The following is a 26,490-nucleotide window of genomic DNA, read 5'->3' as shown; positions in this document are numbered from 1 at the left end:
ACGCAGAGTAAAGAAAATTAATAGTGAATAACAATGTGATCAACGAAGAGTGAATCTAAAATTTATGAAATAATTATATTTTTTCTGAATTTTATTCTGAATTTTAAAATGTCATCAATGGTAATAGTAAAAATATTTCCTTGTGTGCCTGAGTCTATGACAGATGTTATAGTTGCCTAAAAGTCATTGGAAAATTAAAATATTTGTAAGATTTTAAGATATCATAAACACTAATTCCAAAATATATAAATTTCACAATATTTAACAATATACAATATTTTTTTAAACTAATAAAATAATGCAATGAAATTAGTAATGGTCATAACACCATTAGGAAGATTTTGATACAATAAATATAGAGAAATCACTGGACATGAGGAATATTTTAATACAACAAATATAGAAAAATCATTGGAAGTTTCGAATGAAAAGAAAACAAAAATTTTTTTGTATCATACCATATATGAAGTTAGGAGAGGTAACTATTTAAAATACAAAAACAACAAACTATATACTCCTCTTTAGTGTGTTAGTTATCAATCTCGATTTTTGGTTTCAGTAAACCTATTTTATAATATCAACAGATGGTATATAGTAAAAAATTAATCTTTTAAATTTATTGGAAAAATAAATAAAATATAATAGAATTGTTTATTTAAAATTTTTAATTAGAAATAATCAGTAAATATCTATGCAAAATAAGTACAAGCTCAAACAAAACAAGTTCGACACTTAAATTGATAGTTTAACAAATTTAAATTAACAACTGCGTAGCGCGGTAAAAATCTTGGTAGATTTATAACACTATCAGTATCGGAGAGTACTATCTCTTGAATCTCTCTCACTATATATGAGTATTTAGGTACATAAATTATCAAATTAAAAACTCATGAAAAATATTCACATGATTTTATTTATTTGACTATTAATTTACTTCTTGAGACATCTTCCTAATGCGAAAGTCTCTAACCGGATGACTGTTAGATTGATTCAAATGTACTATATAATATGTTCCTTTTGACAAATTACATACGTGTTCAGAGGCTCACTCAAACGGGAGAATGGAAAGTCCCCTTTGCGGATTGTACTGTGAGACAAAGAAGCAGTGGAGTTGGAATGTGTATATCATAATTTTATTTATTTGTAACATGGCCGTAAGGTAAAGCCCATCTATGTAGAACTCACAGCCTCATGGTTTGGTGAGTGTCATGAATGACTTGGTGAGAATGTCACTTATCCTTTCCTTAATTCTTATTGTTTATACCTTCTTTATGTTCAACTTTTTTTTTGACAAAAAAAAAGGAATTTTTTTTCTGTTTTTAATAGTAGTGATGGTGTATTGGTTTGAGGAAAACAAAGTTTCTAGCGTGATTTAGGGACATATTAAAATATGTTATTGCACCACTCAAATTTAGTTAAATATATAGTGGGATCAACGTGTGTCATAAAATAATAAAATAAGAAGTATATAACAACACAAACACAAAGATTTTATCTTCCTTAAACCACTCTTCACAATGGAAATGATGTTAATTTATGTTTGCTTGGCCATCTTCTTAGCTTTTCTCTTCCTTAAACCACTATTCACAAGAACCACCACCACCACCAAGCTTAAGCTACCACCCTCTCCGTGGCGACTTCCGGTCATAGGAAATCTCCACCAGCTCAGCCTCCACCCTCACCGCTCTCTCCATTCCCTCAGCCTTCGCTCTGGGCCACTCATGCTCCTTCACTTTGGTTGCGTCCCTACGATCGTAGTCTCCTCCGCTGATGTAGCTCATGACCTGTTGAAAACACACGATCTAAACTTTTCTAATCGCCCGAGAACAAGAACGGTCGAAAAACTTTTTAAAGGGACAGAAATAGCCTTTGCCCCCTATGGAGAATATTGGAGGCAGATGAAGGTAATATTTGCACTATTCAAAAGTTTGTTGTTGTGTTTTCTGATTTTCTATATATACGTTTGTGACGAATTTATTTGATTTAATTTTTCTCAATTTTGGTATTATCATGTTCCTAAATTTTTGATGACTAATATATCTTCATTATCAAACACATGCCTTATATGTTATTTCAGGAATTATAAGAGTACAAAGCATTAAAAATAATTTAGAATTAATTAAACAGAAATATTTCCGTGATATTTCGTAGAGTTTTTTGTTGTCTGAAATCTACTCTTCGATTTGTTTATATGATACAGTGTGACAGAATAGACTATTAAAATTACAAAATAAAATTATACAAAGTCAAAAATAAAATTGTTATGTTTTCAAATATTATAATAAAAATTATGTAATACGTTTAAATTTAAAAATATATATTATACCATTTAGTATAAATAAAAATTTTAAAGTGAAAACAAATATTTATATGTCACGAGTTAAGATCTATAAATACTTTGTTCAAAAAAAAGGTTTATAGATACTAAAACAAATAAAGACGTTCTCAGTTTTTATTTTAATAGTATTAGTTAATTAAAGTATAAATCTATGATGCCAATATCGGTGGTACAATAAACAATTACAAACACAAAATATAATTGTTCAATGTAAAAAATAAAATTGTTATGTTTCAAAATAATATTATAAATATATACTATACCATTTAATACAAACAAAAATTAAGAAAAAAACAAATATGCGTGTTCGGTTGTGCGGATCAAGTTCGGTTGTGCGGATCAAAGTCTAGTAATATCTTTAAAGATAACGTTTAGTTTAATTAGCTAAATACAATTTACACTGTAATCACATGTTGCTTGCGTTACACGAGATATAAAGTTTCTGTGTGGACAGGGCAAAACGGCAACCTTAAGTCTATAAAACATTTGGAATAAAATTATATGTCCACACTCCACACACACACAACACGCATCAATAGGATAATGATTTTCAGATGCAACCAAATTATGTAGAGATCATCTACGGTAGCTAATTTATCTTCAACTGCTTGGGATGCATGCAGAGTATTTGCGTTATGAATCTCCTTACCAACAAAACGATTCGATCCTTCGAGAATATAAGAGCAGAAGAGATCAATTTATTAATGGAGAAGCTTGAGAAAGCGAGTTCTTCTTCTTCACCAGTAAACCTAAGCAAGTTCTTCATTAGTTTTTCAAACGATGTTATAACCAGAGTCGTCTTGGGGAAAAAGTATAGCACCGAGGGAGGTGAATATATTTCTCAGAGCGTAGTGAGAAAATTCACCGAGGGAGGTGAATTCTATAATTTTTGTTCTTTTTATCTTTTTTTTCTTTTCTCTTTTTGCAGGATATGTTGTTCGGGGCAGCGCCAACAACTTTTACACTATTAGAGTGGACAATGACAGAGCTTTTGAGACATCCAGAGTGTATGAAGAAACTCAAAGATGAGATTTGTTCTGTTTCAACCCATAACTTATATGTAACTGAGCAAGAAGCTGAGAAAATAAATTATTTAAATCTTGTGGTTAAGGAGGTGCTTTGACTACATCCCGGGGTTCCATTAGCTCCGCGACAATTGAGTGACGTTGTCAAAGTACATGGATACGACATAGCTGCAGGAACACAAGTAATGTCTTTACATCTTATGATTAAGATCAAACCCTAATGACAATAAATATATATTTAAAGATAAAATGTGTTATTTCGAACACAGGTGCTAATCAATATATGGGCAATCCAAAGAGACGTTTCAGCTTGGGGACAAGATGCAGAAGAGTTAAGGCCAGGGAGGCATTTAGATACGGTTGTAGATTTTCAAGGACAAAATCTAAAGTTTATTCCATTTGGATCAGGGAGAAGGCAATGTCCTGGAAGTGGATATGTAGTAGCCTTGGTGGAAGTCACATAGGCCAACCTAGTGTAACGGTTCGACTGGAAAGTTGACGTAGGAGCAATGGGAGATGAGAAGCCTGATATAGCTGAAGCTATTGGTATTGATGTTTGTCGCAAGGACCCTCTTATTGTTTGTCCATCTTCTGTTTAATATTTCTTTAAAAGTCATTTTATGCGTGAAATATGTTAAATATACTAAAAGGGGTAAGTAAACTTTTTGTAGAAAAAGGAAAAAAAAAAAGAGTGAGGAAACTAGGTAAAAGACAGCTTGTGTTAAATCAATATATTCTCAAACGTTGTCAGTTAGGCAGCAGCTCCATGGTGCTCAAATTAAAAAGTTAACGCTTAATATTGTTTCTTTTTCGGCAGGTGTTTTAGTATTTTATGAATACACAAAGTACAATTGTTACAGATCTTACCAACTCATCGTTTGTGATAATACATTACATGAAAACTAAAAATTCATTTACAGCGCAATGCAAAAACTCTGACCGGAAAAAAGCAACATATCATCAGAAATTTTCAAATATATATCGAACATCTTTTATCACAATCTAATTTTCTTCAAGGATTTTAGTACAGCATAAAAGGAAGAAAAAAAATACTAGAATAGTTCCGTCCTGAGTTAAGTAACTGCATATTAATTTAAACCCGGCCAATGATTAAATTGCAATGAACACATAATACTACTAAACAGTAAGTTAATATAATGACATTCAGTAAATTTGAAAAACAGTGTTTGATTTAAAATTACTAATAACATTACATGAGTGAATAATAAGATTGTTTTAAACAAAGCAAAACGAAATGAAAAATAAATACTGCTTGAAATTGAAACATAGACTAGAAACGAAGAATAAGAGCTTCTACCTGGTAACGATTTCACCACACGGTTGGAGATTTTTGAGCTCTACGTCGAGAGCCACGACGTCTGCAGGATTGAGATTTTCGAGCTCTACGTCGACGTAAATGATTATCAAGAAGAAGAAGAAAACCCGTCCGGAATGCTTTCCTGATATGTTTGATGTTTTGAGATTTTTTTACCTACAAACATGTCAGTTGAGTTATATTGGTTCATAAAACTCCCTTTACAGAGTTTTTATATAATATAATAAATGTTTCATCATCCTGCTGCTTTCTATGAGAAATAGCATATGTATACAATTCTCTGAAAAAAAAAAAATCATTAAGAAAAACTTGCCTGTCGCCATTGATGTCGATGCTCTCGATCGTACTGGGCTAAGAGAGATAGATTCCTATTCTTCATTTTTAACTGAACAAACGAAGTAATACTATACTCCTGCAAGCGGGAAAAAGTTAAAAAGGTTGTTGAGTGAACAAGAGGCAGGGAGGGAGGGAGAGAGGATACTTACTTCATGTGCATGTTCTTCACTAGAGAGATGCGTCCTTAAATTGTCAAGGCTTTTGTAATCAGGACCTTGGCCACCACAGCACACTTTGCAATACAACATTGCGCTTGATTCACCACCCCTATCACTTTCACTTTCACTACTGCATTTCTGAAGAACGTGTTTTCTTTTCTCTGAAACTGTGAAAAAGCAAAACTAAAGCTCAGAGACGGCATATAATTAGTTATCAAACAGTAGTATTACTGGATGATAAGACGAGAGGAGAAACAATCTAATCACCTTCAAGTAAGCTATGCCAGAGCCACTCGGCAGAAGGGAGCAGGACAAACATTTTGTAAGGCCTAGATGAATAAGCCAGAAAAAGGTTGTGCTTCTGCTTTTGTACTAGGCGGACAAGGGGAGTTGAGAAGGCCTGATGTGTATCTGTATCAGATATGACCATAATATTAGTCGGAGTAGGATTAGACTTTTGCCCATCCAGCAAATCTGAATACATGCGCTTGTACGTGACATCTGTTTTCAATATTAAAAAAAAAAGCATATCAGTTAATAGATGAAATTATTATTTTTTAAAACAGCCACCAGATGGAGGAGGACTAACCGAGAATGGTATGTGCAAGACTGACTCCAGTGGAAGAGAGCCCTCGGAGGAGGTGCTCAGGGGTGTGGTTTAAGTCGCCATAGGCAGTGATAGAGACGGGACCAGAGTAGCCTAGTTTCTTAAATGCCTCTTCTAAACTCGGACGGACCCGACGAGCATCATATCCCTCAGGGATAGGACAGTCAAACATGTTCCACCACACCAGTATTTTAGCTGTCGCATATTCAGGCGCTGCAGCGTAGTTCCTTCCCCACGTCTCCGTAACACGGTTAACTTCTTTGTACGTAGGGTATACAGACTCCTGCTTGACAGAGAGTGGAGGAAAAGTGAAACAAACAATGTATTATTGATGATACAAGTATATAGAGAGAGAAAGGATGCTTACTTGCCGTGCATGCTTATAACTCGAGAGATGCTTCCTGAATTTCTCAGGGCTTTGGCAATCGAAATTGCACGATTTGCAACAAAGTATCATGGCAGATAATTTATACTGAACGCTTCTGGTCTCAATTCTATTATTATTATTATTATTATTATTATTATTATTATTATTATTATTATCCCCTAGTAATTTTTCCCATAACCACCTTGAAGAAGTTGACAGGACTGAGAGTACGCAAGGCGCCTTCGAATAAGCTAGAAACAGGTTGTATTGCGACCGTTGTTGTAGCCGGGCCAGATCCCAAGACAAGTCACCTACCACCTGATTGGATATGATCATCATTGTAGCAGGGGGTGGATTCTGACCTCGCCATTCCACTATATCCCGATACAAGATGTAGTTCGTGCTTTCTGTTTTACAAAGGTATTATTTAATTATTATCCCAAACTCTTAATTAAACATATAAAAGTTGGTAAAAACAAACCGGAGCTGGTGTGTGCTACAGACACTCCAGTGGATAAGAGCCCATGCAGGATGTGAACAGGGGTTTGTGTTTGGTCCCCGTATGCAGTGATGGAGGAGACTGGACCAGAGTAGCCTCGTTCCTTGAACGCCGCTTCTAAACTCGGTCGGATCCGACCAGCATCGTAACCCTCCGGAATCGGACACTCCTTCATATCCCACCACACTGCTATTTTAGCACCCTTCGCCGCTTCCTCCCCCCACCACATCGATCCCATCTAAAAACCTAAACAGACACAAGTCCTGTTGGGTTTCGTTTAAATATCCCAAAGCATGATTATCCAGGTTGCTTAAATTAATTTTGATTAAAGAAAAAAGAAAATTACCTTTTAATTCAAGCACCGTCGCTTAATCAGGAACAATAAGATATGTTGCTTATCTCCTCCTCTCTCTCTCATCTCTATCTCTGTCTCTCTCCCCACTTCCTGAAACCAGTAGATTTCGATTCCAAAATGTCGTGATTGATCTCTTCTCCTGGGATGATTTCGTCGTCGTCGTCTTTTATCGTCTCGAGGGATAGGGATTGGGTTCGATCGCCTCACCGTGTACGTCACCGTCTTCTCCTCCTCACCGCCGTCCTTGTTCTTATCCAAAAGCTCCTTCACCGGATTGCTAACCTCTCCGACGGGCTTATCGCCGGCGATGGGACGATCAGCCACGATCTCGATGACTAAGGTGAGGCTTTAACTTAGTTAGTAAAGAGATATTCTGCAAATCTTATTGATAGTTTCGTGTTGTGGCTTTTGTGAATCTTATTGATGGTTTCGACAGAACCGAACCGAGCCTTCACATGGAGGTAGAGGGAGAAGATGAGTTCAGGGAAGAGTATGCTTGCCCCTTCTGCTCAGACTATTTTGATATCCTCTCTCTCTGCTGCCACATAGACGAAGATCATCCCATGGACACTATCAATGGGGTAAAGCAATATCAAAAATCTAATAAATGTCTCATCACATGGTTCTTAGTAGATTAGGCAAACAACTAGAGAAAATCAAATTGTAATTAAATCCATCCTGTCCGAAAATCATTGACATAGAGAACTAAGAATGGAGAAAATTTCTGTCTTTAAGGCATTTGAGTCTCATGGTGGGGCTTTATTTGATCAAGCGTGTGTGTGTTAGTTTATGTGTAAGAGTTTTGTTTTTTGGTTTAGGTATGATGAACTTTGTCAAAAGTTGGAATCTTTGATTCTTGATTTACAACAAGACATACAAAAAACTTGTTTTTGGTAAAACGTTGTTTATTACATATCTCCAACTTTTATTACATATGTTTCTTCTGATCCCATTTATGTTTGTCGTGTAACCACAAGAATGGAACACACTTTCAGTAGTCCTATCTTTTTTTCAAGTCTCTGTTTATTTATTTTTTTTTTTTTTTGTAGTTGTGCCATCTCTGATTGTTTGCTTTTTGTTTATGATGGAAATGCAGATAACTTCTTGGGGTTTGAGGAGGTGGTCTTTTTATTCCCTGGAGGATGGCCGGAGTCTCGAGAGATTGCCGGATTCTAACAAGTGAATACTCTTCTTCTCTTCTCCTCTCTTACCGTATGTTTTGTGTATTGAATGGTCTCCTTTGAAGAACATAATATTGGCAAAAGTCTAAATCTTTTGTTATCAAGTGAATACTAGTTTTACATTAATATGAAGAATAATGAAACTACTTTTAGATACCAAATTTGGAAATGGAGTTTTTACTTATACCCAATTAAGAACCTTGCAATGGACCACTTAAATGTTTGGGTTTCTTAACCTTGTCTCTTAATTCACTTTTTGTGCGTAAAAGCATTAAAAAAGTAATAAGAACCCCTAATATGGGTATTTGCAATAATCCTGCTCTAATGGGCCTAATTGTAATCAACTTAAAGGTGTGTGGACGGACATTACGAAATCGCATCTTCTTTTATATTAGAGACGATACAATTAAAACTAGGCCTGATCCGAGTAAAAATGGGCATTTAATTCTTAAACTACTCGAAATCGGCAATTTAAATAAGGGTAAATCTCCAAAATAGCACATTTCTAAGTTTATATCACAAAAATAGCATTCAAAAACTAAAATGACCAAAATAGCATTTTATCTTTTGAAAAATTTAAATTTTTTTATTTTTCAAAATTTGGAATCTTATCCCCAAAACCTCACTTCTCAACTCTAAACCCTAAAACCTGAACTCTAAACCCTAAACCCTAAATTCTAAACCCTAAACCCCACCCCTTGAGTGCTATTTTTGTGACTTTTGGCCTTGAGTGCTAGTTTGGGAACAAAAACTTGATTTAGTGCTATTTTGGTCTTTTTCTCTTTAAATAATGAACTATTGTTTGCACGTTTTTATTCTCCAACTATTTGTTGACTCGGTAAATTGATACCCACAAAAATCAGCCGCTAAGTGAATAACATTTGCTGTTACCAATCTTCTTCTCCATTGTAGCTCAAATACAATGGAAAACTTTAATTGATACTCGAAATCCCCAAATTAGAACTTTAATTTGAGAGAAAAAGTGATGAAGAACTTCGTGAACAACTTCGAGAAGAACAAAACTCTCTATCGGTGAAATCTTAAGCTGTTTTCCGAGATAGAGTCTTGTTTTTCTCGACAGAGAGTTTTTCTTTCTCGAAGTTATTCATCACGTCATCGGAAATCTTCTCTGTACTTGCCGGTATCGCTTTTTCTCTCAAATTAGGGTTTTAATTTGTGGATTTCGAGTATCTAAAGTACAATCGAGAAGAAGATTGGTAAAACACTAATGACAAAAATTATTGACTTAACGTTAACTTTTTTGGATACCAATTTGCTGAGTCAACAAATAGTTGGGGGATAAACACATGCGAGTAATAGTTCGATATTTAAATTGCCGATTTCAAATAGTTCATGAATTAAATGCTCATTTTCCCCCTGATCCGAACGCTAACATACCCGAAAACACCGGTTCAGGTTGGGTCTAGAATCAAACATTTTACCCAGCTGAGTCTGATACTGGACCAAAGGCGGACCCACCATAGAAAAATGTGGGTCAGCTGACACTTAGGATGTCAATTAGATGGATTTAGGTATGTTTAGATGGGTTTATTTTTTCTGGACGTTTTTGGTCGAAGTTCAAATAGCATCATGTCTAAATAAGATCATGTACAAATAGGACTATGACCAGTTGAACTGTCATGGGATCCATAAGCCACTTAATATAAAAAAAGTCTAATTTTCAATTTAAGAGATATGCAGATTCAAAATTCATATATAACATCTTAAACTTATTTAAACTTCATGTTCTACAAAAGATACTTAAGACTTAAAATCTAGGGAAATTTGCCAATATAAAACTAAATCTCTAAAGTATTGTCCACTTAGAACTAAATCAACTTTTGTCACATTTGGACATTGACTATTCTTTTTGTATATAAAAATTCATATAATTTTTTTACAAAGTAAAAAAATATGAAAAAATAGTTAACTTAATGTAGACAAGCATGTGCATGTGAGAAAAATATTTTTGACATCAAAAGATGTTTACATAATAATTTGAAAAATTGGCTAAATGTGCTAGTAAACCATATCTACCATCTACGGCGGTTTAGAATATATAATCTAAAAGACACATAATGTTCTAAAGCATGTAGGCTGCACATTATAACGAAAACGTATACTAAGGCAGAATATGAAGTTCACGATTTTCTCTATGATCTATATTTCAGGGAGACTTAAAACACTAAACAATGTCATCTCATCAACCACGCTACAAATATAATCTAAATCTATCCTTTTTATAAACCACGCCAGAAAATACAATCTACAACATGTCTTTTTATCTACGACAGTAGTATATTACATCCTATTTATTATTATATTTTCTAAATTGGTAGAATGCAAGTTCTTTAACGGTTAGTAAACAAAATCCGAAAATCTTGCTAAAAACGGTTATGAAATATTCTCTAAATCTTTTATTTATATTTTTTTCCTTTTTTTAATTGTTATTTTTCCTAAAATATGGTATTCTTTATCGTTTCTTTATCGTTGTCTATCACGAGTTCTTCTTCTTCTTCTTCTTTTCTTCTTCTCTACTTTTTTTTCTATCTAAACTATGGATTCACAAGAAGAGGTTGAATGGTGTGACAAAGAGAAAAGCAATGGAAATGGTATTCACTTTTCTTTGGTGGATTTTATGAAGGAGGGTCAACATTTTATTTCGAAAACGCTTTTGAAGGCAGCATTCGAAGTATGTGCAATGAAACATAATTTCGACTATAAGCTTGTCAAATCAGATAAAAAAAGTGTGGTACATTTGCGCAGATGATGATTGCAACTGGCATGTTCGTGCAGAGGGCTTAACTGGTTCATCTTATTTTATCACCAAAAAGTATGCACCTCATCATTTATGTGCTCCATCCAAAAGGAAGGGTTCTGTTCGGACAGCTTCAGCAAAAACAATTGGTACTCTGATTACGCATATGTGTGAAACTGCTAAAGAAGGACCGAGATCTAATGACATAGTCCAATATATGCGTTCAGAACATGGAGTTGAGATATCCTATTCTTTGGCATGGGATGCACGTGAGTATGCAATCAACAAAGTGAAAGGCCTTCCACAGGAAGGCTATGAAACAATTCTCAAATACTTGCACATGATGAGGAAAACTAATCCAGGGTCACACACGTCTTATGAAAGGGATTCTGAAGGGAGATTCAGATTCCTCTTCATCTCTTTTGGCCAGTCTTCGCGGTTTCTATGCTGCAATTCGGAAAGTTATTGTTGTGGATGGGACGTTCTTGAAGAGCAAATATAAAGGGGTATTACTGGTTGCTACTGCATTAGATGGAAACTCGAATTTATATCCTATTGCATTTGGAGTTGTCGACTCAGAGAATGACCTCGCGTGGAACTGGTTTATGAGACAACTTAATGTGGTCATTGCTGACGGGCATAGTTTAGCTTTTGTGTCTGATAGGAATTCCTCGATTGTTAAAGCTATTGCTAACGTGTACCCGCAAGCTCATCACGGAATTTGCATTCACCACTTGCTGAATAATGTTGTAACATATTGTAGTGGGAAAGGTGTGGCTGGTTTGGTTGCAAAGGCTTCTAAAGCTTATCGAGCTGCTGATTTTCGTAAGCTGTTCACTGCTATTTACTCTATTAGTCCTGAAATTGGAAATTATCTCATAGAAGACGATGTGAGGAAGTGGGCTCGTTGTCAATTCTCGGATTACAGGTATGATATCAACACTACTAACCCTGCAGAGTTGATAAATTCTGCTTTGCGTATGCCTAGAAAGTTTCCAGTAATACCTCTAATGGACAGCATTAGGGAAATGATGACTCGATGGTTTTTCCAACGTAGAACTTTAAGTTCTAAGCACTCGAAGCCACTGGCTATTGCTGTGGAGAAGAAAATTAACAGATACTTTTGGTTTCAAATTTCTTTTTCACAAAACCGAAAGTAACTGAACCGAATAAACCCCGACCACGAGAAAATAAATCCGAGTAGACCTAACCTGGAAAAGATTGAGATATAACCAACTTAAAAATATCTATATCCAGAACTGAAATTCTTAAGAAATATGTTAAAATTTTAAAATTTTTTAATTTAATTATTCATAGTTTTAAAAGCTATTTTGTTCAATTTTAGAAATATATGATAAATATCAGCTGAACATGATGGTGTTGGATATGTCATATTCTTTTCAGATATTAGATATCTGAATTTGACCAAACCCGATATGGATCCATAAATATTACGGATATTTTGTGGGTATTTAAATTATAGGTTTGAATCAGCCCGACCCCGATTAAAATTGGGTTTTAAATATCTATTACTAATCTATACCATTAAAGCAGAATCCTTCTAAGGATTATGCTCTTGACTTTTAAAAAATATTACAAAACATACCATTACTTTTTTTAATATCTTTAATGATCTACGGAAATTTAAAGCTCATTCGATAGGTCCAAATTGAACCATTGTTAACCTATTAGGCCATTTTGTTTAAAATATATTTAGTGAAAATCATTAAAAAGATTGTTTTATTTTTTATACAGGGATTATACATTTAAGATATAAACAAATATATTAACCCATTATGCCAATTTGTGTAAAATATCTATACTTAAAATCATAAAAAGCCTGTTTTATTTTTATTGAGATTATACATTTAAGAAATAAACAAATTAATATATGTGATATATTGAAGAATTAAACAAACAACGGATTTGCAGTCCTATATGTGTAAACACAATTTTACTAGTAACAAATAAATTATATTACAATTTATAAAAATAAAAACCATATTACATAATAAACTATTCAAACACATACTCGCACTAATTAGAATTACAATTTATAAAAATAAAACCATACTAGATATTAAAATATTGAAACACATCCTTATCTAATTAGAAATAATATTCAAAATTGAAAAATGATATTTTAATAGATTGAAAACCCGTTTTTTGAAAGGACGGGTCAGTATCTAGTATCCTCTTTTAATAGATTGAAAACCCTTCCATTTGTGGGTAGTTACCTAACGGTTTTTTTCCAGTTTCAGCACAAATTTAAAACTCATGGCCCACCACAATTCGAGCCCAGCAAATTAAAACCCAATCCGTTTTTATGGACGAACAACTCCACTTCGATATGTTGAGGTTGAGCATACAAGTATTTAAGAAAACAACATTATATTTACCCCAACCCAACCTAACCTACAGAAAAGTAGTTATATAACTATATAATAAAATGCATTTCAAGAATTAATAATGTACTCTAAAAAAACACCTTCTACGTTGACCTACATGATTGTTTATTTTCTCACCACAAGATATTTACCTACATTATTTAATTATTTTAACAATTACTACATTTTAAAATCTAACATATAATATAATTTATTAAAACATCAAAATTTCAGTTATAAACATCAAAAATTATAAAACATATATTTTCTCTCATATGCATATTTACCCGTAACAAATATACTACACCCTAATCTTTATATATCTTATATATTAAAAGAAAAGTCACAACCTTGATTCATGTGTGATATAAAAAATAGACCTTATAGACATATTACTAGAAAGTCATGTTACATTTAATCTATAATCTTATCATTTAAATTTTGGGCCTACCAAAATTTTTTATTGGGCTATCCATAATTAGACTTAAACAATAGATGATCCATTAGATTTATAGATAATATAAATTAAATAGGTATAATTTAATGTTGTAATACTATACCTCCATATGTTAAATATTTAAATATTTGTCGATGTAAACTTTTAAAATTATACAGATTTTTTTTAAATAACAAAAATCATATTATTTAACAATGATTAATCTTTACTACCTTAAACAAAAGAACACAAATTTTAAACTATATAATTTATTTTAAAAATTAAACAAAAACTAAATTTTTAATTATTTACTCGATAATATAATTCTATGAAACGAAAAGTTCAATTTTTAAAAAACTTTCTAAATTTGTGAAATGTTACAATATCTTTGAATATGACAATAAAACAATATTTTACTAATATTTATATATATAGTAACTATTTTAATAATGAAATAAAAATCCGAAAATATATATATAGAAAAAGATACAAATACATGTGAAAGTTTGAAACAATCTATTTGATGACAAAAATATACCGTAAACTAATTATGTTTTAAAAATTAATAGACACATATATATTATAATATATACGAATTTAGAATTGAAAAAAAATATTTATATAAAAATAAATAAAAACAAAAACCTACGCGGTTGCGCAGGTCGAGATCTACTCTTATATATTAAAACAGAAGTCACAACTTTGATTCATGTGTGCTTTTTTCTTCAAAATGGACCTAATGATCATATTTCTATAAAATCATGTTACATTTAAATATCTAATTTTATCATTTAAATTTTGGGCCTACAAAATTTTTTTATTGGGCTATCAATAATTGGATTTAAACAATAGATGATCCATTGGATTTATAAATAGTATAAATTAAACAGATATAATTTAATGTTATAATACTATACCTCTATATGCTAAATATTAAATATTTGTCTATCTTAACTTTTAAAATTATAAAGATTTTTTTTAAATAACAAAAATCATATTATCTAACAATGATTAATTTTTACTACTTTAAACCAATGAAAACAAATTTTAAACTATATAGTTTATTTTAAAAATTAAACAAAAACTAAAATTTTAATTATTTACTCGATAATATAAATCTATGAAGCGAAAAGTTTAATTTTTTAAAAACTTTCTAAATATGTGAAATGTTACAATATCTTTGAATATGACAATAAAACAATATTTTACTAATATTTATATATATAGTTACGATTTTAATAATAAAATAATAATCCAAATATATATATATATATATATATATATAAGATACAAATATATGTGAAAGTTTGAAACAATCTATTCAATGAAAAAATTAACAGTAAACTTATTATGTTTTAAAAATTGATAGACACATATATATTATAATATATACCAATTTATAATTGAAAACAAAATATTTATATAAAAATAAATGAAAACCAAAACCCGCGCGGTTACGCGGATCGAGATATAGTTGTTGGATTTAAACAGAATAACACATGATTATGTTGATTAAAAACATTTTATAAATTACTAGCGATGATTTAGAAATTATATAACAACCATTTATTCACGGACCAAACCTCTAATACATGAAGATGAACACTTTCTTAAATTAAATTATTTAAAATGTGTGATTAAACATTAAATAAAATATTCCAACAACCATAAATCAAATCAAAAAGTACAAAAAACATAGATGTTCTGAGAATTTATGTCCATACGACGTAGTGTTATAAATAATACCCTATAATGATCCTTTTTGTTTTCACTAAGTTTCCTAATAAAAGCTGAGTTTTCCTCCTCCTAAAGTCAAATAAAATATATATTATAAAAATATAAAAAGTGGAAATAACAACATAAAAGCAATAAAGAAAATAGAAATTTATCTATATTTGATTGCGTAGATTATCAAAATATGTTAAGTATGTAGTGTAAGAGTATCAAAATATGTCAAAAAAAAAGACAATAAAATAAATTAAATAAATTCATTAATTACTTTAGTGATATAGGGTTGTAAATAAATTGTAAATCTAAAGGTTAATTCTTATATGTACTTCTATCTTAATAGTATAGATAGATGTCAAAATTTAAAATCAAATAAGAACATATCAAACCACAAATCCGGGTGTGTACGCTGAGCTTCACCTAGTCGTTTTAAGAGCATCTTCAAGGGGACTCTATTTTTTCCTATATAATTTACACTAAAATAGAGTAACTCTATTATAGAGTTGAATTTGCTCCAATGGTTCACTCTATAATAGAGTGAAATATATAATAATCTTATTTTCTTAATCCGAATATAAAGTGGAAAAACAAGAATACTCTATATTTCACTATATTATAGAGTAACTCTATTATAGAGTAACTCTATTATAGAGTGAACCATTGGAGCAAATCCAACTCTATAATAGAGTTACTCTATTTTAGAGTGAAATATAGAGAAAATTGTAGAGTACCATTGGAGATGGTCTAAAAGGAGGTATTTTCTCGAAATGAATCATTTGTTATCTCAATTTCATCAGCTCTAACTTTTCATTTTCATATTCAGAAGCTTGAAGCATGTCAAATGACCTGGAAGAGTTTTTATTACAAAGCTAAATAGAGAGAGATTGGTTCATAAAGAAAAAAATAGAGAGAGATTGGGGAATGAGATGGCACTTCATATTGTGTTTCCATTTGCACATTTTAAATGTACCCTGTGATAATGTCATTTATAAACAAAAAGTAAAAACAAAAGGACCTCTGTTGCAACAAAAAATATAAGACACTTGGAGTCGCATGAATTGCATGCAATCGGCTATTTGCGGTTTGATCAAAGACATGAACTGTTAACTCCTCTTTGTCAGACTCATATTTACTGTTTCTCGGCAGTTACCAAAGGTAAAAATAATTACCCACAAATCCTCCCCTGTTCCCATGTGTGGCTGTTCTGTCAATTATGTCACTGGCAGACAGTTGTAAGAGAAGTATTGGGGTTAACGGTCGAGAGAAAAGGACTTTGATAGACCAATATTTGACATATTTCAGGAAGGAGTTTGCGTTACCAAGCAAGATAAGACCATTGATCCAGAGCATTTCTATGAGAGTCCAAAAGGCACTAGAGACTCTGTGTTTCTCGTGGAAGCGTACAATGAAAATGGTGATCTTCTAGAGAAAGATGAGACATAGCTGATCAGAGAACGTTTGATAGATCTTGTACAAGAAGGAAAGGAGACCGTAGAAGCATGGAAGAGTGTAGCAATGGTGATAACAGGGATGAACGAATTGATGATTATCATAGTGATCTGGATGGTGATGAACATGAAGATGGGTTTGAGAATTTGTTTGATCCTGAAGAAACAGGTGTGGAAAATCATTTCAACGAAGAAGATGATGACGAGGCAAGGGTAAGTACCTAGTAGTGGTGAGAGTGTAGAGTATTGGAGTACAAAGCTGTTTTCTTCTGGTATGAGCAATGATGAAGTTAAGAGTGTTATTGAATCCTGGCGATGTAAAGTGCTAAAAGAGTAGAATAACCATAAATATTTTTGATATTTGTATACTCACGGAATTACAAAAGAAGAGTGTTCATGTTAATAATCTTATTCCCGTCGGCTTGAAAATTGAGCATTACAAAACTGTGAACGTTCCATTTCCTATTTTTCTCAACTCTAGTTGGAGTTTCTCAATAGCTGCAACAACACCGCTCGTCACCTCGCCAGGGTGGCTCGATCGAGTCTTCTTTGTTTGCTTTCTCCATGAGCTTCAAATCAAGCAAGAGAGGTGACCATATAGGATCATGGCTAAAGGCAGGCTCTGCTGCATTGGAACCTCAATCAGGTTAAAATCACGCTTGGGCACTGGTAACCATCTCTTAGACCTTTATACATATATCAATGTTGTTCACCAGGGTGTCTTCACGTATAGGATTTTTTCGAAGAGCTATAAAACAGAGAATCTGAGTTTGGAATCTCAGACATCCAGCTTGCGACTCTTGAAGAAGTGTGTTTCTGAACATCGCAAGCTAGGCTGAACTAGATAGAAAGTGCAACCGCTGAAGGAACCTGTGGTTAGTCTCGAGAGTTAGAATCATGCATCTTGGCAGAGGCGTGCCTACAGTGTATTGAAAAAGGCATTCGCCTTAGGCTCCCGAATAATATTACGTTTTCTAAGGTCCCAAAATTTAAACTAATTTTTAGTTTAGTTGCTTAAACTTATTTCTAAAAAAAAACTTTCTACGAGAATCAAATAACTCAATTTCTAAATCCATATACTTTTTTATAGGACATAATATAGCATATTACGTAATAAGTGTTAAACTTATGTATTTCGCGAAAGTGATATATCTTATTAGAAAATTGTTTTCTTTATAGTTGTATATAAATTTATTTTTAAAATTTGCCTTAGATCCCTGGAACCCTTCGCACGACACTGCATCTTGGTCAAGGTAAATCATCCACAATGTTACATAAAAAAAAGATTCATGTTTCACCAAAAACATATCCAAATTCGGCCATGTACACAAGTTTATACATTTTTTGGCCTAAAATCAAAGTGTCCACTTGTTGCTATCACCGTAGCCTCTACGTTCGGGCTTGAACAAGCTTCAAAACCGCTTGTCTGTCTGTCATATCTTCCACCACCAGAGTCCACTTGTTTCTATCACCGACTTTCTTGAACTGCATAAGCTTAGACTTTTTACCAATCAGACAAAACCGATTATGAATCAATTTTATTACCCTTCCTAAATCTTCCATGATCTCCTTGTTAGTTCCCATATCGTCAACTCCAACAACTGATACACAATCATCATCAATACTTCTGATTACTGTCTTCTGCGTATGGTTTTCCAATGCAATGGAAATCTGGACAGATCCATCAGGCAGCTGTACAATGCTCTTTGGTACGAAATCGGTCTGCAAAAGTCACAGCAAATTATTACCATCAATTCAAAAATAATTATGAGCCTAAACATAATACCTTTGCTTTCTCTAGTTCCTCCTTCCTAGCCCGAACTCTACTCTTACGAAGAGTTTTCAAATGAGCTCTACTTCTAACTTTCTTACGGTGGCTTGTTTTGCTTCACTAGGATTCTTGGAGACTCGGTCAGGTGGGAGACTGAGACACTCTCTCATCGTCCACTGAAGGTAAGCACGTAGATCTTTTTCCCTTTCGTTTGTAACCAGAACCACCAAATGACCCGCTTCAGTCAAAAGATCTAGAGTCTTGCTGAAGCCACCATCGCCAGAGATGAACGTGACGTTATGGGGCTCAGTATGATCCTCAAGCCAATCTTCTGTCCACATTGTCATAGCTATATCTGAAGCTTGGTTGCCCAGTGTCACACTAGCTGTCGGTCCTGAAATCAGAAGATAAGATTATTGTTGGAATTGAACCTTTGATTAAACACACAAAGAGAAGGTGAAATCAAGAGAGAAGAAGAAGTGGAAGCAAAGATAAACTTTATTCTTTCTCTACAAGAACAACAACCAAACGTAAATGAGAGAGTGAAGAGAGTGAACAAAACAGAATGAAAAAAAGGAGAACCTGGCCATGAGTTGAGAATGATGAGAGGCCAAAAATCACAGCAGTTATTCAACAGATTTAAATGAAAGACACAACAAGAAAAAGTGAGCAACTTACTTTTATATTGGTTGGCATAGTATACTATGATGCCGTCCATTTTCGGCTGAAGCCAGCATCTAACAGCTTTTTAATGATCAACTGGCGAGCTAAATTGTGGTCCAATTCTGTAGGAATTTTCGAATTCTCATAATCCCAAATCAACATCATTTTACGTTTCTACAAGGAACAAGGAACAAATAAAAAAAATTAATAAAATGATATAGCTTATTCAAATTGTTAAAACACCAAACACAATCAGAGCGTATATCATACCAGCAAGTCAGCTTCTTGCAGCTCATGTCTTTGGGGAACAACATCACCTGAGTTATCTGGACATCGGCTACTGTATCCGCATGCATATTGGAGAAATAAATCAGTTCACATGACTGACGAAGCTAAGCAAGTAAGCACTGAAATTTTTGCTGGACAAGAAAAAGAATCTAAGACAAAGGTACTCCACCATCCCCATCACCATAACCGCTCCCACCACTTCCCTGTCCAATTTCAGTCCTGCATTTCAATAACAGTAAATCATAGGATGTTGGCAAATCACAATTTACCAAGAATCTGAGAAGATAGAACGTAACCAACCTTTGAGTTTTCTGCTTTGGGGCTTTTCTTTCTGCAGTCACGTGAGCTTCGATGTGTCTCTTTCTCCCCATTTCAGTCCTGTATTTTAATAACAGCAAATCAGAGGATGTTAGCAGATCACAATTTACCAAGAATCCGAGAAGACATAACACAACCAACCTTTGAGTTTTCTACTTTGGGGCTTCTCTTTCTACAGTCACGTGAGCTTCGATGTGTCTCTTTCTCCTCATTTCAGTCCTATATTTCAAATAACAACAAATCAGAGGATGTTGGCAGATCACAATTTACCAAGAATCTGAAAAGACAAAACACAACCAACCTTTGAGTTTTCTGCTTTAGGGCTTCTCTCTCTGTGCTCACGTCAGCTTCGCTATGTCTCTTTTTCTCCATTTCAGTCCTGCATTTCAAATAACAGCAAATCAGAGGATGTTGGCAAATCACAATTAACCAAGAATCTGAGAAGACAGAACACAACCAACCTTTGAGTTTTCTGCTTTGGGGCTTCTCTTTCTGCAGTCACGTGAGCTTCGATGTGTCTCTTTCTCCCCATTTCAGTATTGTATTTCAATAACAGCAAATTAGAGGATGTTGGCAGATCACAATTTACCAAGAATCCGAGAAGACAGAACACAACCAACATTTGAGTTTTCTGCTTTGGGGCTTCTCTTTCTGCAGTCACGTGAGCTTCGATGTGTTTCTTTCTCTCTATTTCAGTATTGTATTTCAATAACAGCAAATCAGAGGATGTTGGCAGATCACAATTTACCAAGAATCCGAGAAGACAGAACACAACCAACCTTTGAGTTTTCTGCTTTAGGGCTTCTCTTTCTGCAGTCACGTGAGCTTCGATGTGTCTCTTTCTCCCCATTTCAGTCCTGCATTTCAAATAACAGCAAATCAGAGGATGTTGGCAAATCACAATTTACCAAGAATCTGAGAAGACAGAACACAACCAACCTTTGAGTTTTCTTCTTTGGAGCTTCTCTTTCTGCAGTCACATGAGCTTCGTTGTGTCTCTTTCTCCCCATTTCAGTCATGTATTTCAATAACAGCAAATCAGAAGATGTTGGCAGATCACAATTTATCAAGAATCCGAGAAGACAGAACACAACCAACCTTTGAGTTTTCTGCTTTGGGCTTCTCTTTCTGCAGTCACGTGAGCTTCGCTGTGTCTCTTTCTCTTCATTTCAGTCATGTATTTCAAATAACAATAAATCAGAGGATGTTGGCATATCACAATTTACCAAGAATCTGAAAAGATTGAAGGATCATTAGCATAACAAACCTTTGAGATTCTTGATTCACGGCTTCTCTCTCTGCCATCACGTGAGCTTCGCTGTGTCTGTTTCTCCCTATTTCAGTCCTGGATTTCAAATAACAGCAAAGCGGAAGATGTTGGCAGATCACAATTTACCAAGAATCTGAGAAGAAAAAACACAACCAACCTTTGAGTTTTCTGCTTTGGGGCTTCTCTCTATGTGCTCACGTCAGCTTCGTTGTGTCTCTTTCTCTCCATTTCAGTCCTGCATTTCAAATAACAGCAAATCAGAGGATGTTGGCAAATAACAATTTACCAAGAATTTGAGAAGACAGAACACAACCAACCTTTGAGTTTTCTGCTTTGGGGCTACTCTTTCTGCAGTCACGTGAGCTTCGATGTATCGCTTTCTCCCTATTTCAGTCTTGTATTTCAATAACAGCAAATCAGAGGATGTTGGCAGATCACAATTTACCAAGGATCCGAGAAGACAGAACACAACCAACCTTTGAGTTTTCTGCTTTGGGGCTTCTCTTTCTGCAGTCACATGAGCTTCGCTACGTCTTTTTCTCCCATTTTCAGTCTTATATTTCAAATAACAGTAAATCAGAGGATGTTGGCAGATCACAATTTACCAAGAATCTGAGAAGATTGAAGGCTCACTAGCATAACAATCCTTTGAGATTCTTGATTCACGACTTCTCTCTCTGCCGTCACGCGAGCTTCACTGTGTCTCTTTCTCCCCATTTCAGTCCTGGATTTCAAATAACAGCAAAGCAGAAGATGTTGGCAGATCACAATTTACCAAGAACCTGAGAAGATAAAACACAACCAACCTTTGAGTTTTCTGCTTTGGGGCTTCTCTCTCTGTGCTCACGTCAGCTTCGCTGTGTCTCTTTCTCTCCATTTCAGTCCTGCATTTCAAATAACAGCAAATCAGAGGATGTTGGCAAATCACAATTTACCAAGAATCTGAAAAGACAAAACACAACCAACCTTTGAGTTTTCTGCTTTGGGGCTTCTATTTCTGCAGTCACGTGAGCTTCGTTGTGTCTCTTTCTCCCCATTTCAGTCATGTATTTCAATAACAGCAAATCAGAGGATGTTGGCAGATCACAATTTACCAAGAATCCGAGAAGACATAACACAACCAACCTTTGAGTTTTCTCCTTTAGGGCTTCTCTTTCTGCAGTCACGTGAGCTTCGTTGTGTCTCTTTCTCCCCATTTCAGTCATGTATTTCAAATAACAGCAAATCAGAGGATGTTGGCAGATCACAATTTACCAAGAATCTGATAAGAATGAAGGCTCACTAGCACAACAAACCTTTGAGATTCTTGATTCACGGTTTCTCTCTTTGCCATCACGTGAGCTTCGTTGTGTTTCTTTCTCTCCATTTCAGTCCTGGCATTCAAATAACAACAAAGCAGAAGATGTTGGCAGATCACAATTTACCAAGAATTTGAGAAGACATAACACAACCAACCTTTGAGTTTTTTGCTTTGGGGCTTCTCTCTCTCTATGAGCTTCGCCGTGTCTCTTTCTCTCCATTTCAGTCCTGCATTTCAAATAACAGAAAATCAGGGGATGTTGGCAAATCACAATTTACCAAGAATCTGAGAAGACAGAACACAACCAACCTTTGAGTTTTCTGCTTTTGGGCTTCTTTTTCTACAGTCACGTGAGCTTCGTTGTGTCTTTTTCTCCCCATTTCAGTCATGTATTTCAATAACAGCAAATCAGAGGATGTTGGCATATCAAAATTTACCAAGAATCCGAAAAGACAGAACACAACCAACCTTTGAGTTTTCTGCTTTGGGGCTTCTCTTTCTGCTGTCACGTGAGCTTCGATGTGTGTCTTTCTCCCCATTTCAGTCATGTATTTCAAATAACAGAAAATCAGAGGATGTTGGCAGATCACAATTTACTAAGAATCTGAGAAGATTGAAGGCTCCCTAGCACAACAAACCTTTGAGATTCTTGATTCACGGTTTCTCTCTCTGCCATCACGTGAGCTTCGTTGTGTTTCTTTCTCCCCATTTCAGTCCTGGATTTCAAATAACCGCAAAGCAGAAGATGTTGACAGATCACAATTTACCAATAACCTGAGAAGATAAAACACAACCAACCTTTGAGTTTTCTGGTTTGGGGCTTCTCTCTCTGTGCTCACGTCAGCTTCGATGTGTCTCTTTCTCTCTATTTCAGTCCTTCATTTCAAATAACAGCAAATCAGAGGATGTTGGCAAATCACAATTTATCAAAAATCTGAAAAGACAGAACACAACCAACCTTTGAGTTTTCTTCTTTGGGGCTTCTATTTCTGCAGTCACGTGAGCTTCGTTGTGTCTCTTTCTCCCCATTTCAGTCATGTATTTCAATAACAGCAAATCAGAGGATGTTGACAGATCACAATTTACCAAGAATCCGAGAAAACAGAACACAACCAACCTTTGAGTTTTCTGCTTTGGGACTTCTCTTTCTGCAGTCACGTGAGCTTCGTTGTGTCTGTTTCTCCCCATTTCAGTCATGTATTTCAAATAACAGCAAATCAGAGGATGTTAGCAGATCACAATTTACCAAGAATCTGAGAAGATTGAAGGCTCACTAGCACAACAAACCTTTGAGATTCTTGATTCACGTCTTCTCTCTCTGCCATCACGTGAGCTTCGTTGTGTTTCTTTCTCTCCATTTCAGTCCTGGATTTCAAATAACAGCAAAGCAGAAGATGATGGCAGATCACAATTTACCAAGAATCTGAGAAGACAGAACACAACCAACCTTTGAGTTTTCTGCTTTGGGGCTTCTCTTTTTGCAGTCACGTGAGCTTCGTTGTGTCTCTTTCTCCCCATTTCAGTCATGTATTTCAATAACAGCAAATTAGAGGATGTTGGCAGATCACAATTTACCAAGAATTCGAGAAGACAGAACACAATCAACCTTTGAGTTTTCTGCTTTGGGACTTCTCTTTCTGCAGTCACATGAGCTTCACTGTGTCTCTTTCTTCCCATTTCAGTCATGTATTTCAAATAACAGTAAATTAAAGGATGTTGGCAGATCACAATTTACCAAGAATCTGAGAAGATTGAAGGCTCACTAGCACAACAAACCTTTGAGATTCTTGATTCACGGCTTCTCTCTCTGCCATCACGTGAGCTTCGTTGTGTTTCTTTCTCCCCATTTCAGTCCTGGATTTCAAATAACCGCAAAACAGAAGATGTTGGCAGATCACAATTTAACAAGAATCTGAGAAGACATAACACAACCAACCTTTGAGTTTTCTGCTTTGGAGTTTCTCTCTCTGCTCTCACGTCAGCTTCGCCGTGTCTCTTTCTCCCTATTCCAGTCCTGTATTTCAAATAACAGCAAAGCAGAAGATAGTGGTAGATTTCAATTTACCAAGAATCTGAAAAGATTGAAGGCTCACTAACACAACCAACCTTTGAGATTCTTGATTCACACCTTCTCTTTCTGCCGTCACGTCAGCTTCGTCCGCTTTGGGTTTCTTTTTTTTCCCCATTTCTAGAGCACCAAGCTTAACACAGAAGGACGAGTGATCCTTTAAGAGAGGGTTTAATTGCCTAAATTGTATGATTTGATAAAATCATTCATACTAAACATCCGACGTCCGTAAAGGTTTTTCGAATCAGGAATAATAATTAATATTTATTATTATCTATCTTATTAAAACTGAAGTACAAAATGAGAATGTTTGGAAACATGTATATGAGTTTAAAAAATAAGAGTGTTTGGTAACATGGATTGTAGTCTTTTAAAAAAATATTACTTTTGTTTGGAAATGAAGATAGTAGTATTAAGCAAAAAAACAATGGACTTATGTTATTAAGAAAAATTGAAAGTCCATCATATTATAAGAAACTATCTATTTGGATCAGTTTTAAAATGAATCAAATCATTTAAACTTTTTATTCTAAACTAACCATAAAATAAAATTTAAACTTTATATACATATTTCAAATCAAAATAATAATTTAAAATTGATTTATATCATAAATTAATTGAAAAATATACATATATTCAAAAATGAATTTTTACTAAACTATTTTTCAATAACCATTACCTTTGTTTGAAAATAAGGATAGTATTATTAAGCAAAAAAGTAATGGGCTTATGTTATTAAGAAAAATTGAAAGTCCATCATATTATAAGAAACTATCTATTTGAGCCAGTTTTAAAATGAGTCAATCTAATTGCCTAAAACTTTTTTTTCTAAACTAACCATAAAACAAAATTTAAACTTTATATACATATTTCTAATCAAAATAATAATTCAAAATTGATTTATATCATAAATTGATTGAAAAATATACATATATTCAAAAATGAATTTTTACTAAACTATTTTTCAATAACCATTATAAAAAATGTTGTCAACATATATATAAGAAAAATACAATACAAAGCCCAATTTGAAATACCAACTCAAATTATGGTTTTTATATTTCATATTAAGTTTTAAAAATATAATATATGTAATTATTTATATGATGGTACATATAAAATACGATTAATTATATGATGACAATATACGATACATAATAATGACTAGGGATGGGCTTTCGGTAACCCATACGAGTTTGGTTCTGATCGATTTGCGTTTTGGATTTCCGGGGTCAAAGATTTCAATCCTATTAGGATGTTTCTAGATTTTGGTTTGAGTGTGATTCAGACCTTTGCGGGTTTGGTTCGAGTTTGGATCCATTTAAATTATTTTTAATGTTTTAAATCATTATATATTTTAAATTTATCAAAATCTATAAATAAAATAATATATTTCCTATAAATTTAAATAACATATGTCAGAATATCTAAGCTTAACATATCAATTGGCTTGATTTAAAATTTTTGGATACAAAATCAATAATTATTTTAAGTATTTGTGGTGATTTGAGTATACCTTAACTATTTCAGATATTTACTTTTGACTATCTATATATATTTTCAAGTATTTAAACCAATTTAAAAGTATCATTCTTGATGTTTTATACACGTTAAATCTAAAAATAATTAATATATAAGTATATAAATATATTTTTAGATAAATTCAGGTATCCGAATACTTCGGTTCAGATCAGATTTGGATCTCTAAATAACAAAACTTTGAATAATTTGAATATTTAATCAATTTATGTTCGGGTTTGGTACTATATTTTCGGATCGGTATCGGTTCTGTTCTTCGGATTCATTTTGCCAAACCCTAATAATTACATGAAAAACAAATATCAACATATTTT

At 33.7% G+C, this 26,490-nt stretch overlaps 4 protein-coding genes and 1 long non-coding RNA gene across 14 annotated transcripts; 3 read left to right on the top strand and 2 right to left on the bottom strand.

Moving 5' to 3' along the window:
• Positions 1-541: 541 nt before the first annotated feature.
• On the top strand, positions 542-4,112 carry LOC103874339 (cytochrome P450 71A14). Of its 3 annotated transcripts, none has more exons than XM_009152745.3 (4): positions 542-1,904; positions 2,962-3,545; positions 3,633-3,694; positions 3,772-4,112. In XM_009152745.3, the coding sequence occupies exons 1-2, from the start codon at positions 1,518-1,520 to the stop codon at positions 3,307-3,309; spliced, it is 735 nt and encodes a 244-aa protein (XP_009150993.1). In that variant the 5' UTR covers positions 542-1,517; the 3' UTR covers positions 3,310-3,545; positions 3,633-3,694; positions 3,772-4,112. The 3 variants fall into 3 exon arrangements, with proteins under 3 accessions (XP_009150993.1, XP_033148865.1, XP_018508180.1); XM_018652664.2 differs by having other exon boundaries at positions 552-1,904; positions 2,962-3,166; positions 3,267-3,545; positions 3,633-4,112; XM_033292974.1 differs by having other exon boundaries at positions 3,633-4,112.
• A 361-nt stretch (positions 4,113-4,473) lies between these two features.
• LOC103874338 lies at positions 4,474-7,226 on the bottom strand. Of its 5 annotated transcripts, none has more exons than XM_033292972.1 (9): positions 7,013-7,031; positions 6,649-6,912; positions 6,344-6,574; positions 6,168-6,310; positions 5,783-6,083; positions 5,461-5,694; positions 5,185-5,360; positions 5,013-5,111; positions 4,474-4,855 (listed from the first exon to the last, which is right to left on the bottom strand). In XM_033292972.1, exons 2-9 carry the CDS (start codon positions 6,902-6,904, stop codon positions 4,694-4,696), a joined length of 1,602 nt encoding a protein of 533 aa, XP_033148863.1. In that variant the 5' UTR covers positions 6,905-6,912; positions 7,013-7,031; the 3' UTR covers positions 4,474-4,693. The 5 variants fall into 5 exon arrangements, 4 of the variants coding, with proteins under 4 accessions (XP_033148863.1, XP_009150992.2, XP_033148864.1 ...); XM_033292973.1 differs by having other exon boundaries at positions 4,479-4,855; positions 6,168-6,295; positions 6,329-6,574; positions 7,013-7,226; XM_009152744.3 differs by having other exon boundaries at positions 6,168-6,574; positions 7,013-7,032.
• On the top strand, positions 7,099-8,363 carry LOC103874337. Of its 2 annotated transcripts, XR_004458763.1 has the most exons (3): positions 7,099-7,361; positions 7,458-7,511; positions 8,118-8,363. It is a non-coding gene; the product is annotated as an uncharacterized LOC103874337 (long non-coding RNA). The 2 variants fall into 2 exon arrangements; XR_634184.3 differs by lacking the exon at positions 7,458-7,511 and having other exon boundaries at positions 7,131-7,361.
• A 726-nt stretch (positions 8,364-9,089) lies between these two features.
• On the bottom strand, positions 9,090-25,574 carry LOC103874812 (cyclin-dependent kinase 11B). 3 transcript variants are annotated; one of them, XM_033292968.1, is made up of 17 exons: positions 24,676-25,574; positions 24,506-24,583; positions 24,346-24,423; positions 24,017-24,094; positions 23,857-23,934; positions 23,208-23,285; positions 22,076-22,153; positions 21,916-21,993; positions 21,267-21,344; positions 20,779-20,856; positions 19,982-20,059; positions 19,857-19,900; positions 19,664-19,743; positions 19,409-19,567; positions 18,746-19,124; positions 18,505-18,681; positions 9,090-9,100 (listed from the first exon to the last, which is right to left on the bottom strand). In XM_033292968.1, exons 1-14 carry the CDS (start codon positions 24,753-24,755, stop codon positions 19,433-19,435), a joined length of 1,119 nt encoding a protein of 372 aa, XP_033148859.1. In that variant the 5' UTR covers positions 24,756-25,574; the 3' UTR covers positions 9,090-9,100; positions 18,505-18,681; positions 18,746-19,124; positions 19,409-19,432. The 3 variants fall into 3 exon arrangements, with proteins under 3 accessions (XP_033148859.1, XP_033148860.1, XP_033148861.1); XM_033292969.1 differs by lacking the exon at positions 24,017-24,094; XM_033292970.1 differs by lacking the exons at positions 24,017-24,094; positions 24,506-24,583.
• On the top strand, positions 10,760-16,954 carry LOC117126142. Its single transcript, XM_033273562.1, has 4 exons — positions 10,760-10,814; positions 10,969-11,249; positions 11,323-11,958; positions 16,814-16,954. The coding sequence occupies exons 1-4, from the start codon at positions 10,760-10,762 to the stop codon at positions 16,952-16,954; spliced, it is 1,113 nt and encodes a 370-aa protein (XP_033129453.1).
• Positions 25,575-26,490: the final 916 nt, after the last annotated feature.

This window comes from Brassica rapa, chromosome A06 (genome assembly GCF_000309985.2).
Source record: "Brassica rapa cultivar Chiifu-401-42 chromosome A06, CAAS_Brap_v3.01, whole genome shotgun sequence".
Taxonomy (NCBI): domain Eukaryota; kingdom Viridiplantae; phylum Streptophyta; class Magnoliopsida; order Brassicales; family Brassicaceae; genus Brassica; species Brassica rapa.
The sequence above is the reverse complement of the archived record's forward strand: the minus strand, read 5'-3'. Positions and strand labels throughout refer to the sequence as shown.